The sequence below is a fragment of the Saimiri boliviensis genome, chromosome 5 (genome assembly GCF_048565385.1).
Source record: "Saimiri boliviensis isolate mSaiBol1 chromosome 5, mSaiBol1.pri, whole genome shotgun sequence".
NCBI classification, from domain to species: Eukaryota; Metazoa; Chordata; class Mammalia; order Primates; family Cebidae; genus Saimiri; species Saimiri boliviensis.
The window spans coordinates 86,644,614-86,660,378 of NC_133453.1; the positions used below are offsets into that span (position 1 = coordinate 86,644,614).

Genomic DNA, 15,765 nt, shown 5'->3' on the forward strand with positions numbered 1-15,765 from the left:
TTTGTTCATTCTGGTTGTGCTACTGTCCTCTTCAGTAAGTGTGTATTATTTAAAGAGATTCTCATTCTCCTCTTGCGTCCATTCTCATATTCAGTGATCACCCTATCTCTTGTTGCCTTTTGTGTCATTTTTGGGCTTCATATTCATTGCCATGGCCACAAACTGGGTCCAGGGCTCAGTCATTTGATAACCAAACCACCTGTCTTCCAGACAGCAGCAACTTTCCCCTCTACTGTACTTTATACAGAGCTACACAATACTCCTTAAGATTTATCCAAATTGCATAAAAGTTTTTTTGCAGATTTTCACAGAATCAAATGCAATACACAGAAAGCATTTTCTAAACTAAAGTATTATGTAACTGTGAATTTCTTCCCTCTTTTTTTCCCTCCTAATTGTATCTATCTTCTAGTTGAGTTGTTTTGTTTTTGTTTTTGTTTCTGTTTTTGATCACAGGTTTCCAATCTCTCCACCACGGTTTCCTCAGAACATATTCATGCCTGCCTCTCGTCATGTTTTGTTCTGTAACATGGGCCCCAGTCATTTTTCCTGGCCAAGCAACAAATATATTCTGACTTATGCTGCCTTTAAGACAGATTTCATGCCAATCTCTCTGCTCCCAGGACTCTCTCCATCAAATCGGGTCTCTTCCCTTCCTCATCACCCTGCTCAGGACCTACCCGCTTCTCCTACTGGGCCCTGTACAAACGGCATGGTCTGTTCTGAATTTTACCAGCAATTTTAAACACCCCAGTGTTTAAATCTCCAACCATTCCCATTAGGTTTGCTTTTTGGTGGAAAATTGAGGACAGTATACGAACCTGTGTAGAAAGTGCCTGGAATGCGAGGTATGTTATATAAGGCTGTAAATAAACTCTGAGTTAAATGGATCTGTGTAAAAATCCCAGAGTTATCATTTCCTAGAGACATCGGTAGTCCATTTGCTCTGAGCTCTCCCTCTGTGTCCCTACCTCAGACAGCATATCTGAGAATTAACAAAATATATACTAGCCTACTGGCACTAAGGGAACAATAAACAAACAAACCATAAATTTTTATTAAATAAAAACAGTAGCCTTACTATTTCTACATATTTATATGCGTTTTTATGTACATGACATAAATATACTAATGTTTACAATAAAGAAGAAAATGAAATTCATTCATGAACTCTGTTCATGCTTTCTTTTGAAGAGAATTGCTAGTTTGAAAGAAACCAACAAATAAAACCCTTATTGATGAGAGACCCCATATAAATTAAAAACGTGCTTATGTTTTACGAGAGTTAATATTTCAAATGAAATCTGAACTTGACTCACACAGGGAGTCAAGCTCAATAAGCACATTTATTGTCAGTAACACCTAACATTTTGGTATAAACTACAATTAGGCATACAAGTATAAATATACGTATAATTTTCTTAAAATTTAAAATTACTGTCCTCTTAGTATTGCCCTTAGTATACATTTGGTCCTCAACAAAATACCTACTAAAGTTGGTTCTGCCTTTGTCAAAGCAATGAAATCTTCTGTGGCACAGAAACCATGCCTTATCTTTTCTTTAGAGACAGGTTCTCGCTCTGTCACCCAGGCTGGATAGCTCACTGCAGTCTTGACCCCCTGGACCCAAGTAATCCTCCGACTTCAGCCTCCTGAGTACCTGGGACCACAAGCGTGCACCACCTTCCCTGGCTCATTTTTGTATTTTCTGTAGAAACAGGCTCTTACCATGTTGCTCATGCTAGTCTTGAACTCCCAGGTTATAGCAATCCTTCTACCTTGGTGTCCCAGGGTGCTGGGATTACTGGCATGAACCATCACGCCTGGCCTGATGCCCTTTATTTTCTAACAAACTCCTCTTACTCTGAAATGGGGTCACTGTAAAAAGGATATTTGTTCAGCAGTCTCCTGGAAATTCCAAAGAGTTCTGATCCTGTTTCACAGTTTTGAAGAAAAGATGGTAAGTTTGGAGAGATGTTACACAAAAGACAACTGAGCATCTTTAGAAAAGACAAAACCAGCCATATAAAATGTTACCAGAGGGAAGATCTAACTCTGCACACAAGGGACAGTCTAGCCACGTGAGGAATTATTACTTCCCCAATGGGCCAACCAACAGAAATAAACACACACACACACACACACACACACACACACACACACACACACAGAGTTACCCCAGTGCCATTCCAAATCCTTTCATTTGCTTCCTTTTAGGGCTTATTACTAAGCATACATAGATCTTTACAGAGTTACTCCTATTATATACACACGTATATTTAATATACATACACAAATGTACAGACACACATGCACAAGATACACATAGATATTATTTATATATGATTTATCTTATCCTTCCTAGTTAACATATCTAGCACTTTATAACTTTGAATAGCTATAGTTGAACCTACATGCTTATTTAATAAGATGGTTACCATAACCTTGTGTCTAGGGCTTAGCCCTGGACTAATGACTGTTAAAATAAGCTATAATCCAGAATTCTTTGACATATAAAAGCAGCAATTTTTATTTTTACTTAATATAAAACTAATTTAAAAAGCAGCTAGCAGGCCAGACACAGTGTGGCTCACACCTGTAATCCTAGCACTTTGAGAGGTCAAGGTAGGAGGACTGCTTAAGGCCAAGAGTTTGAAATGAGCCTGGGCAACACACCAAGATCTTGTCTCCACGAGAAACTTAAAAAAAAAAAAAAGGTGTGGGGGTGCACCCCTGTAGTCCCAGCTATGCAGGAGGCTGAGGTGGGAGGATCGTCTAAGCCCAGGAGGTCCAGGCTGCAGGGAGCCGCGATAGCACCACTGAACTCCAGCCTGGATGAAAGAGCAAGACCCTGTCTCAAAAAATAAATAAATAAATATATATATATATATATTTTTAATGCAGCTAGAAGACATATGGAGTACTTTTTCTTTTTTTAAGTATCCCAAGTATGCAAAAGTCAGGGTGGAGTGAGGGAGTAAAAGAGCAGGGAAGCAGCTCTTCACACAGGAAAAGCAAACCAAGGATCCTAAAATAGGCCTTTCATGAAATAAATGCCAGAATGGCAACCAAATCCTGCCCAGATACTGAAAACTTCCATTCGAATGCTTTTTAGAGTTTGTGATGATATTGCCAAAGCTGTAATAGTTTTGACTCTGATTTTCTGATCAGCTCACAGCAGAGTGCTTCATACCGTCCCTCTGTACCTTAAACCAGACAACGTTGAAATGTCAAAGAAATACTTCCCAAGTGAAAGCTCACATTTAGGGAACAGTGCCAGTCTCTGTCTCAGGTTCTGCAGGGTCTTAAAATAATACCCAGCTCTCACTGCTTTCTCTTGGGGTTCTCCTTGATATCTTCCAAGAATGTGAAATAAGGGCACATATGCCAGCTTTTATAGTTGGCAAAGGACATGCATTATAGAAGCAGTATTTTTATATGAATAAAAATAACATGGCAGCAACACCCTAACACCTTCTTTGTTTTGTTTTTTTTCAGTGGCTACTATATTTAAAATAGAGGATGAGGCTCCCTATTTGTAGAAAATTGCACTTGGCTTATGTGGTGCAGAAGGGATCTAATTAAAGTCAGGTTGTGAAGCAAAGCATCTCTACATTTGTGCAACAGATAATGTGACAATCTGGCCTGGCTCTGAGCACCATTATCCTCCTGTACTTCCTTTTTTTTTTTAAAGCTCCCCCAGGACCACCAAAAAAGGGCAGTCCTGAAGACGTGATAAGTGAATGAATACAGCAGCTGATGAAGCAGATGACTCTCGGTGGAAAAAGGGGCCCAAGGAATGAGAAATATGAATGGTAAGATTTCTGAAACAAATCTCAGACCCCAAACACACCCTACTCTATCAAAGCAACTGCATGCTGAGCCCACTGTTAACTGACTTTCAGAGCAAAACATACAAGCAAATTCTTTTTTAACAGAGTTAAAATCTAAAGAGTCGACTGGGGAGCATACTTGCTCCTTTTAGGCCACGTGGCACTATGAAGAGCCTGGGATAAGCAAGGGGGCCTTTTCTGATCTGCCTTTAATTTCCTATCCCAGTTTTTCTCTTCTACCAATTTTTCTTTATACTACCTTCTTGGTAAGAAATGACATCCTCACTCTTTTTATCTGGTGTGACAGGCTGAATGATGTGTTCCTACTAACCGCCAGGATGTCCATGTGCTAATTCCTGGTACCCCTGACTATGTTACCTTACACAGTAAAAAGATAATCTCCCCACCTGAAGTTCCTTAATTTGATCATATCTACAAACATATGATGGTATCTGCAAAGGTATGATCAAATTAAGAAACTTCAGGTGGGGAGACTGTCTTGGATTATTATGGATGGGTCCAATGTCATCAAAACGGTCCTTAAAGGATGAAGTCCAGAGAAGTCAGAGAGAAAAGGCAATGTGGCAATAGAAGCAGAGAGACAGAGACAAGATGTTATGTGGTTGGCTTTAAAGCTGGAGGAAGGGGCTGGAAGCCAAAGAATCTAAGTGGTCTCTAGAAGCCGATAAGGCCAAGGAAATGAATTCTCTCCTGGAGCCTTCAGAGGTCACCTCCCCATACACTCATTTTATTCTTCTAATCTACAGAACTGTAGAATTATAAACTGGTATTCTTTTAGGCCACAAAGTTTGTAGTCATTTGTTACAGCAGCAATGGGAAAGGAATACACCTGGTTAACCTTGCTCACCCTCAACTCTGCTCAGGCACTGTCTCCTACGGGGAGCCTCCCTGAGAGTTCTTTCCCCATCTGCCTCCTCCCCCTACTTTGTCTTGGTCAGCTGTTCCTCCTCTTTGTAGAGCTTCCTGCAGTTACCTTTATAAAGACTGGTATGACAACTGTCCAAGCACTTATCTGCTTCCTCAACTGGCCTGGGAAGCTCCCTTTTAAAGGTAGGGCAACTGTCTGACTCATTTTCTTATTTCACTATTTATCAATGTTTCTGACACACAGAGGGCTTTCCCCTTTTTTCCAGTAAGTTAGAATAACTCACACTTTGATGATCAGGAAGATGCCAGCCTTCATTCCCTTAACCAGATGTTAAAGACACTGATGGTAAAGAAATAACTAGTTCATTACCAGAAAATAAGCTTGGACATCCTATGAAAATGGCTCCTTTCTCTAGGGAAGGCTCTCACAGAATCATTTGCTCATAGTAGATTCATATATTTTATCTCCAATCAAAAAGTTTATAAAGTTTTCAGTCAAAAGAAAAAACCAAGTATGGACTAAGTAAAGAAGAGGGAGGAAATGAAAGAGGAATATCAATAAACATTTTGGTAAAACTCATACAGTTACTGAGGTATGAGACTTACTGAGATATACAGACTGTGACGGTATGAGGCCACAGCCATCTCTCCCATCCCACATGTTCTGCACAGTGACCCAACACTCCAATCATCAAGAAGATAAGCCATTTCCTTCTCCCTGCATCCGAGCTGGGCTCAGGGCCTCACTAGTAACCCAGATAATATGGCAGAAGTGACACCATACGGCTTCTACTGCCAGCTCAGAAGACACATGGCAGCCTCCACCCCTTGGAATGGTGGCTCTTCCGATGCTCCTTCCTTCGGCACTCTCTCTCAGAAGCCAGATGATACGCTGTGAGAAGCCCAAGCCACGTGGAGTTCTACGTGGAGGCTCTCTGGTTGATAGTCCCAGCTGGGCCTAGCCCTTGAAAGGTATCATAGCTCAAAAACTGGATACATGAGTGAAGACTGTCATCACTGGTCAATCAGATCTTCCCTGATGAGGCCCCAGACACAACACAGAAGAGACAATCCCTGCCATGCCAGCCTGACTTCATGACCTATAGAAGCCAGGAGCCTAATTAAGTGTGGGGTACTTCCGTATCCACAGGAAATAGTTACAACAGTTGATAAACAGACAAAAAAAGTTACTCAGCAGCATTAATACCACATAAGACTAGGACTTTGCTCCCAAATGCTAAGAAGGAGGACCAGCCAAGAAGAGTCTTAATGAATTCCATCAATCTAATTCTGGCCTCATACTGCAAAATACATAGATGCTTTAGGACTGTGGCTCCCAGAGCTTGAGATGTGAGAGAATACATTGCTCATAGTTCAATGAGAGACTGAAAAAAGTAAGTACCCTTACTTTGCCACTTAGGAAGTTATCTGGATGGTCTCATGCTAGATTTATAATCCTATCCCTTCAAATGCTTGAGAGGTTAGATTAGATGGGATTAAAGTCAGAGGGATGCTGGAGGCACACCAAAATCTTTGCTCTCCTTCCTGCCCAATTTCATCCACAATAAATAAAACTTGACAGGCTTTCTTAAATCAACTTAATAATGTGTAGCACGAGTCCTTTCAGATGCCCAGTAGCTAAACCACATATCAGCTTTCTTAGGAAGCCTTCTAGCAACAGGCGGAAAAAAGAGCCACCACTGCCAAGAGCGCTGTGTACAGAGCGCTGGTGGCCTTGAGTGACTCATTTCACAAGGCTCCATCTTTCTGTACTGGAAGGTCAAATGTGGGAGGGAGTTGAACCTTTAAAACCAAATTCTGGCTTTTTGGCTAAAGCCAGATGCTGTCATTATGAAAGCAGATGAGAACACAGCTATAATTGATCTGAAATCCTGATGAATTCCAGGTGCACCTCCCAGCAGCCTGGGAAAGCTGGTGGCTGAAAGCCCTGAGAGGATGTTATTGCTCGTGTCATGGTGGCTGCTCTACTGTAGAGTCTACAGGGCCTCCGTGCTTTTCCTCTTTGACTTCAAAAGGAAGACTTTCTGCCAAACCTTTGGAGATACTTTTAAAAACTAAGCCAATTTCTCAAATATATCAAAGAATATAATGGAAAAAGTAGAAAGATGAAGAAAAAGTTGAGTACAAGATCCAAGTTGAAGACTTCAAGGTTCCCCTGGGAAATAAGATTCAGTGTAGTATTTAGAAATCTGGTTGAGGTCCTTAACCAGTAGGCCTAGTTTTATGAGCCAGCAGATTGCTAGCTATGGTCCATGTCATTTGGAAGAGAAGAAAAAGCAAGGCCAGAACCCCAAATGGTATTTCTGGTGGCTCAGTTTCAAAGGCAGAGCCAGAGTGTAGCCAAATTTAAGGAATGCCTGCCCATTTTCCAAGCCTGGTTCTCTAGGCTCCTTGTCAAGTCTGTGCTTTTCCCAGCATCTTTTCGATCAACTCTTTCCTCTATGTGTTAGAGTCAGTTTCTGCTTCTTGCAAAGAAGACCCAGAACTAACGTAAATATCCAAAGGGTGGCCTTTACTTCCAAATGTATTTTTTTTTTTGGGTTTGGTAGTTTCAGGGCTCAAAAATATACATTGCCACGCAACTAAGAAAAAATTAATTTAGTAAAGATGGTCATATGTCCTTCCATGTGGCCATTATTAAATTAGCCAATAAGAAAAAGAAAGATGACTCCTTGTTCTCACCCTGGTCCTTATTACAAGGTCATACATTTTCATTAAGAGATGTTTCAACACAAAACAAGATGTGTTAATCCCCTTACATAATTGTTCTTTAAAGAAAAAAAGAATTCAAGGAGCACAATGGTTGACTGCTAATGATTTAGTCTTCATCTACTCAATACACTCATGTTTTCAGACATGTCACAAACCATGTGCAGTATAATCTGAATTCATGTAATTAAGACTCACTTATCATCGCAAACATTGAAGCAATGTATGTGTTTGCTCAGTGACACCAGACCTAGACCCCAATCCCACCCCTATTAGAAACAAAGCTTTGGGTTAATATTCTTGCCACCATCACATACCATTAAACTAAAGGTGCTCCCTGTCTTCATAAAGCATGCACTTCAGATACTACAAGATTTGTGGCAAGACTCTTTAGGGAAAATAATACAAGACCAAACTTGGGATTCCAAATATTAATTGAAATATGAGAAAATGATGTAATCATACATAAAAATCTTGTAACAGCCAAATAACAACTTCTTTTAATTTACATCTGAATAATTAATTAATGGTGGTCAAATCAGAATCGATTTGTTGGCTCAAGAGGGAGAGGGGGAAAGAATCCTGCTAAGTAAACTACTTAAGATACATGGTCTTTTAAATTTCTTTCTAGCATCTGGTGCCATATTGTGTTAGTACACTTGGCTATTCTCTAACAATGATCAAAGCCCAAAGGGTCTGGCTACTCTAAAGCATACTACTTCATTTGCAAAAAAAAAAAAAATAGATGTTGAACTCCCCTACTCCACCCTTCATTCCTGCCAATAAAAACAAAGATAATCCTTTCATCCTTCTTAGGGAGATGAATGGAATCCTAACTTACTAAAAAGGATAAAAAGCTTTAAAAACAATCTTGTTGAAGTCAAAGACTCTTCTTTGGTCCTCCTTCCTGGTATCCTGGTACCTGGTATGGTACTCTCTCTGCCAATGGGTGGCTCAAAAGGAATTATTCATTGAACAAAACCCTATCTGCACAGGCATGCCAGAATATAATAATGAATATTATTATAAAAACAGAAGATTCCAATGACGTTTTGGCTAAAAAGGTTAAAAATTCACTTTACTTTACTATGATATGTTAAAAAAAAAAAAACTTCACTTACATAAACATGGGAGAAAAAGAGGCAGAAATTTAAGAGACTCTGAGCTGTGAGTGGCATCGCATGTTGCAGAAAACACATAATAAGATCAACACATAATAACACCTTTTGCACCTCAAGATTGGATAAATAGGTTGAGGCTCTTCCGACCTATCCATAACAACTAAGTTTCTTGGGAGCATGTTGTTACCTTGTCTTCATTTCCATGACTATTAGGATAATAATCTCTTTGCTTGGTCTGTCTATATGGTTCGAGACAAGAATAATGCAGAATGGTTGCAGCGGAATAAAAATGTCCAGGCAGCAGTTTTAAATGACTAAGCAAAAGGAAACTGCTGAAACAGCTGCAGAAGCTGGGGGCTGATAAGACCCTGAAAAACAGGGTGTAGACCAAGCTGGCTAAGACCAACTGGGTTCAGCATGGCACTGGATTTGATCTAGGTTTCTCCTAGGCCCTCATTCGATGCTAAATCACAGATCCACCTGTGCCATGACAGTTCAAGGAACACCCTTATTTGGGGTAAAAATGGGTAGCACCATAGTTCCGAGAAATCTCCGCCTTCTTCCAGGAACCTCCATGAATATTCCCTCCCTTGGCTAAAGAAATCCATAAAGGCGGCAGCCCCAAACCACACTGTGGGACTCACTCAAATCTGCCCACATTCCCCTTTCTAGAATGTGTACTTTTTGCTTTGCAATAAATCTCTGTACTTTCACTATTTATTAACTCATCTTTGAATTCCTTCTTATGAGGATGTTAAGCACCTAGACACCAGCTGGCATTTAGGTCCCGCTGGCACTCGAGGACCTTCCCTAGACTATTGCTATCCCCTTGTCTCAGATGCAAATACCCATGCCAAGGAGAAACAGAACCCGCAGATCTACCATCAATCCTAATTAACTACAGAAATGAGGCCAGTTTTAGTTAAAGCTCTAAAAATCCAATGTCAAAAGTAATTTAGATCTCATTACTACTATCCAGCTATTAGATTTAGCATTACTTTTTTATTCGATTAAGCACATACTACACCTTAAATAGCTAACCCATACATAAGTCTGGCACCAAAGAGATAAAACTCAATTCTGCAAGTATCTGTGGACCTACTATGCATAAGAAAGGTACTATATCTTACTTAGGAGAAAAAATATATATCATTCATCTCATGAATTCCTGGCTTTTACACTTGTTCTACGCAAATGGATTTTTATAATTTGACCTGCGGTATAACCAGATTCTTGTTATGAGTCATTGTAACAAGGGCCACTGAGAACTATATAGTAAATGTTTCTAGTGTGAAAAGGACTCAGCATGCAATATTTTCAAATATGACCTAACGATAAAGGTTTGGGAGTTATATTAGCAGCACATACTGTTTCTCTTTCATATTAAATCCATCCACCAAAACATACTTATTTATAAATGTAAAATTTATATATTTATACATGATATATAAAAATATTCACAGACAAGCATTCACACATTCTTGTCTCTAAAGTCTATTTGTCTTGGAAGCCAGAATATGAATTTAAAGATCACTATTATTCTTCATTGTTCTCTTAGAACCTGGATATTTTTTCACTATCTCTGGGGCTAAATAGAAAGGGAAAAAAAAGATAATATTTGGTTCTTTGCACAGTTGGCATTTACACAATGGATAATACCAAACTCTTACAGAATGGACTAGAGGTAGGGAGGCAATACAAATAAAGGAGCAAGCGTAGTGTCTGCCCTGTTCACATCTTTGAAGCTTCCCAGCCTATGTAGAGGGTCACAGGGCCGGTGTCTAGAACATTTGGCATCTGGGTAGTAAGTCCAATTAAGGAGGTAGGAAGCAGGGAAAATGGTTCTGAAGTCCTATATCATTCAGTATTTCCCTTATTTCCTTCAAGAGATTCACACACAACAAGGCCACAACTTCATCATATTTCAAGGAAGTTCAGGATCAGAAGCATCAAGTCCTGATCCTGGCTCTGCCACTTATCTAGCTCTGTGACCATAGGTAAACCACATATTTCAATTTCTCTAAAATCAAGATGTGAATACTTGTCTCAAAGATGTTCTTATAGAACTAAATGATGCCATACATGCAGCTGATACAGCCCTGATGTATAGTAGGTTCTCAATAAATACTATCACGGTTTCTAGGACAGAGCTATTCAGGAAACATGAAAGATAACAGTCCCTCTGTGACCTGGATTTTAAACCAGATTGGGTCTCAATCCAAAACATTTGGAATTAAATAGGACTGCTAGAATAACATACAACTTGGCTAAGGGTCCTATTGTAACCTAGGGTTCCAACTGTTCTCCAATGACTACTTTGTAATTTCTCACCTCAAAGTAGCCTCTGATGTCAGACATTTATCAGGGGAACAAACAGGCACTCCTTTTGGCCCTACAGTACTGCCCACTAGCCCTAAGGAAAACCAGCTACTATGTAGGTGATGACGTTTTGATACTTCAGGGCAGGATCCTTCGTGTCATGTTATCTATGTGTAATCTCTCCTTCTGTTGTGGTCAGTCTCCATTTTCAACCATGCTCGTCTGTTGCATTATTGCTTGTCTGTGACAGGACCACTTAAGTTTACACACTCCCAAAATCAGTGCCAGTATTTGCCAGGATTTTCATAGCTTCCAGCAAAAATATGACTTAAGGCTGGGCACTGTGGCTAATACAGTAATCCCAACACTTTAGGAGGCCAAGGCAGGCAGATCACAAAGTAAGGAGTTCGAGACCAGCCTGGCCAACATGGCGAAACCCTGTCTCTACTAAAAATACAAAAAGTTAGCCAGGCATGGCGGCATGTGCCTATAATCCCAGCCACTTGGGAGGCTGAGGCAGGAGAATTGCTTGACCCTGAGAGGCAGAGGTTGCAGTGAGCTGAGATCGTGTCACTGTATTCCAGCCTGGGAGACAGAGTGAGACTTCGTCTCAAAAAAAAAAAAAAAAAAAAAAAGACTTGAGGAAAGTAACCATGATGAAAGAGTTCATAAAATTTGCATGGTAGATGATTGAGTGTCAATGTCAACCCTAATGAAAACCACATACATGTAACAAAACCGGTTTTCATACTGGATTATTTCATGTTCTCTAAAAAAATAAAAATTAAAAAAAAAAATGAGTACTGCAATTATTTTTAACTTATCCTGGAAATGATTTACCAAATTTAGACTAAATTCATTACGTTCCTCTCAGTGACATCTTAGAAATTAACTATTATATTCCTTAGGGCCTAGAATAAATGAAAAGGTAAATCATTCTGTTCAGAGTTGTCCAAATATAAGACATGTGAGTAGTCTTATGAAAACCGTAGTACAGCCTACCTCTTTAAAGTTATCAAATGCTGATAAAATGATTTCATGCCCGCCTCTGACAAGACAAACGGCTGCCAACAGTTCTAAAACAAGGGCTTTTGTTCTGTCAAAACAAGAAGAAAGAAGAAAAACACACATCAGTGAAAACAGCATGATGAGTCAGCTATTCCTTCTTTCCAAGTTACATGAGAATAAAACGTTTGTCCTTACATATTTAAAAACTGTTACTAAGGTACAGTTTAAACAAGGACATTTTCAAACATTTACTGACTTCTAAATATGATTTGTCTCAGATATCAAATTTGGAAGGCACATTTCCCAAAACTACAAATTACTCACTAATGAAAACTAGTTCTGAGAAGGATAATCTCTTAGACCTATCACCAAGTGACTAGGCATGTATAGGTGAAAAATGTTTACTGGTACATAAAAACAGAGGGAATGAGAATATGCTGAAAAACCAACTACTGGTTAAGTGTATTCTCTGGTTTTAGAGATAGTGGTAGAACATTTGCAACAACAACAAAAAAAGTTCAAAATCAACTGAAATTCATGTTCTGCGTTTTAAATGTGCTCATTTAGGGGTGGATCCATAAATCTCCCATGAAAATAAAAGTTTCTGTCCTTTCTTCTTCCTATACAGGAGTTCTGGAAGGAGCCGGATTACAGCTTTACTAACACAGGAATATTTTCTCTGACTCAAGAAAATAAAACTCCATCTGAAATATTTTTGGAAAGAGAACATAGAGATACACTCTAAGTTTTCAAATACAATGTCAAGAAAGAAACAGCATTGTTTCTTCAATCATAAGACCACTTAAGTATTTCATTTTTTTCTAGAATAACAACTATCACCAACCTCTAAACAAAGACTGTTCTGATACTCCACAATGTCAATTGTCTTTAAAAAATGCATAGTGACTTCCCTGTAGTAGACGGCAGAGACACAGCAGCATGACTACTTAGGATTCTAGTAAACTAAGGAAGAAATCGCAGAGCTGCAAAAGGTTTAATCAGGGGAAGTTTGAAAGAAAAATATTCAGTATTTAAAGATGACTTTATAGTTTGTATTGCATTTTCCAAATCAGAAAGGGCTCATTTATAATCAGATATTTGGGTTAACAATTTTCAGATATTCTGTCTACAGAGAGGTACTGGATGGAGGGGAACTGCACATTTGAAGTGCAGAATACTTCACCAGAATAGAAAGCACATTAAAATAACTAAAATTGATGAAGACTGGCTTTTAGCACTAATCTGTGATGTGAATTACATCTATTGCTAGCCTTTACAGAAGGTGAATATGAAAGGATATCTGCATATCCAATTATTTTTCTTTTTTTTGAGACAGTCTTGCTCTGTCACCCAGGCTGGAGTGCAGTGGCGCAATATCGGCTCACTGCAACCTCCACTTCCTCGATTCAAGCCATTTTCCCGCCTCAGCCTCCCGAGTGGCTGGGATTTCAGGCGTGCACCATCACACCCTGCTAATTCTTTGTATTTTTAGTAGAGACAAGGTTTCACCATGTTGGCCAGGCTGGTCTCAAACCCCTGACCTCAGGTGATCCCTCACTTTGGGCTCCCAAAGTGCTGTGATTATAGGTGTGAGCCACCATGCTGGCCACTACAACTATTTTTCTATTTTTGTTCAGTAATTAAAGCTACGTATGTAAAGTTACCAATCGAAGTGTAGATGAAGGATGGTGGTTTTAGTTAGCTTTCAGCAATAACTGACAGAGGTAAACCTTTTATCAAGACTCTCCTGGCCCCCGGGTCCTGGCAACCTGATCCTCTCCAAATTTAGCAGCAAGAACAAAAGCTTGAGGAGAGTAAAGGGCTAGAATTGTCGCCAGTTGCTCAACTCTGCCCCGTGTTAGAATGTAACTTGGCTCAAAGGAAAAATTCTACACAGCCAAAGAGTTTATAGCCAATCTTATTTCAGAGAGTCACACTTTCAAGTTTCCAAAGACAGACTTGGTTAAGTGTTGACTAGCTCTCCATTTTCCCTGGATACATTTAGTTGCATACTACAAAAGAAGCTTACCTGGGATTCTTGTTGTTCAAGCTTAGTGCAATCTCATTGACAGCGTGTGGATGAGACATGACCATGTTGAAACCATACTAAAATTAACAGGAAAAAAAGAAACACAAAGCATTGGGAGACAAGTTAGGGAACTGTCAGTATTGATTTAAAACCAAAACCCCGAAGTATCTACTTAATGAAACTTACACTATCATAAATGCACTTATGTCTCTACTTCATCACTGTCAGAGCAATTTCTCTATTAAAAATTTCAAGAATGCCCCATGCAGTGGTTTGCACCTCCAGTCCCACCCACTCAGGAGGCTGAGGCAGGGTATAGCTTGAGTCCAGGGCACCAGGCCCCTATCTCTCTCAAAAAAAATCAGCAATGATGCTATTATCAAAAGATCATCTTCCCACTCTTTAGGAATGAACTACATGTTTTTCTTTATTAAAATGATAAAAAGGCTCTAGCTCAGTGATTCTCAACCTCGGCTGTCCCTCAAACTCACCTGAAAGACTAAACAAAACATTTACTCCAAATCTCAATGACAAGGACCTGGCACTTGGGTTTTTTTAAGCTTCCAGGGTGACTCCACAGTATAGGACAGATCCAACATACAAAATATGTGTTAATAGACTACTTATGCTATTGGTGAGGCCTCCAGTTACACACAGATTTTTGACTACACCAGGGGTCAGTGCCCCTCATAACCCACAAAGTTCAAGGGTCAACTACATTCTTTCTCCTCAAAACTCACTCTCAGCTCATGATCTTATTTCCTTTTATACTAAGAAAATACAAGCGATCAGAAAAAACTTCCAGAAGCTCCCAAACCACAGATCTGTGGCTTACCTCCTCATCTCCTATTAAAGAGGAACTCTTGTGTGCTCCAAACTAAGGCCAACCCCTCCCATGAGTCCTTCCTTCCACCCCATTCCCTCTCATCCACTCAAGAACATCGTATGCTCCAGAAATTCCTCCATCCCCCATTATTTTTCCCTCTCTATGGAATCATTGCCAGTAGCATAAAAACATGATGCAAATTCTCTTAAGTAACAATAAAAATCTCTCGATACCACAACCTGTGTTCAGCTACTGCCTCTCATTTCTCTGCTATCCTTTATAGCAAAACTCCTCCAGTCACCCAGTGTATATCCTCACTTCCTGTTCACTCTTAAAACTGCTCCAATCAAGCATTTCACCCCCACTACCCCAATAAACGCTCCTGCCAAGATCACCAATGACCTGCACTTTGCTGAAGCCAACGGCCGATCCTCACTCCACATCTTACTTATCAGCAGCAAGAAACAGACCTGAAAACTCCCCTCTCCCCTCTCCTTGAAACACATCCTCCACTTGGCTCCTTCCTCCTCGGCCACTTTTCAGGCTCTCTAGTCAACCTTTCTTCATCTCTCTGACATTTAAACAGAGAGCGCTAGGGTTCATATTTTGGACTTCTTTACTTCTCAGTCTACTCCTATTGATCTCATTCACCCTCCTGGCTTCCTGTGCCATTTATATGCTAATTAGTCTCAAATGTCTATCTCTAGCCCAGACCACTACATTGAAATCCAGTCTGGCATATCCAACCACCCTCCTAAGATCACTATTTGAATATCTAGGGGGTATCTCAAAGTTAAAATCCCCAAAACAGAATTCCTAATGATCTCCCTCAAATCCGTCTCTCCTGCAGTCTTCCCATCTTTGTAGACAACTCCACCTTACAGGTGCCCAAGACAAAAGCCCTGATGCCATCCTGTACTTCTCACCTTCTCCCTCATACCCAATGCTGTTAGCATCAAAATAAAACCACAATCTGACCACCTCTCATCATCCCCACTCCTACGATTCTGG

General features: G+C 39.9%; 1 protein-coding gene across 13 annotated transcripts in view; it reads right to left on the reverse strand.

The window, feature by feature from the left end:
• FMNL2 (formin like 2) overlaps positions 1-15,765 on the reverse strand; it is a 320,067-nt gene that overhangs the window by 56,025 nt on the left and 248,277 nt on the right. For all 13 annotated transcript variants that reach the window (XM_074399688.1, XM_074399687.1, XM_039469557.2 and 10 more), the window contains 2 exons: positions 13,929-14,005; positions 11,894-11,987 (listed from right to left, as the gene is read on the reverse strand). In XM_074399688.1, the coding sequence (XP_074255789.1) occupies positions 11,894-11,987; positions 13,929-14,005 (171 nt within the window). The remainder of the gene's footprint in view (positions 1-11,893; positions 11,988-13,928; positions 14,006-15,765) is intronic.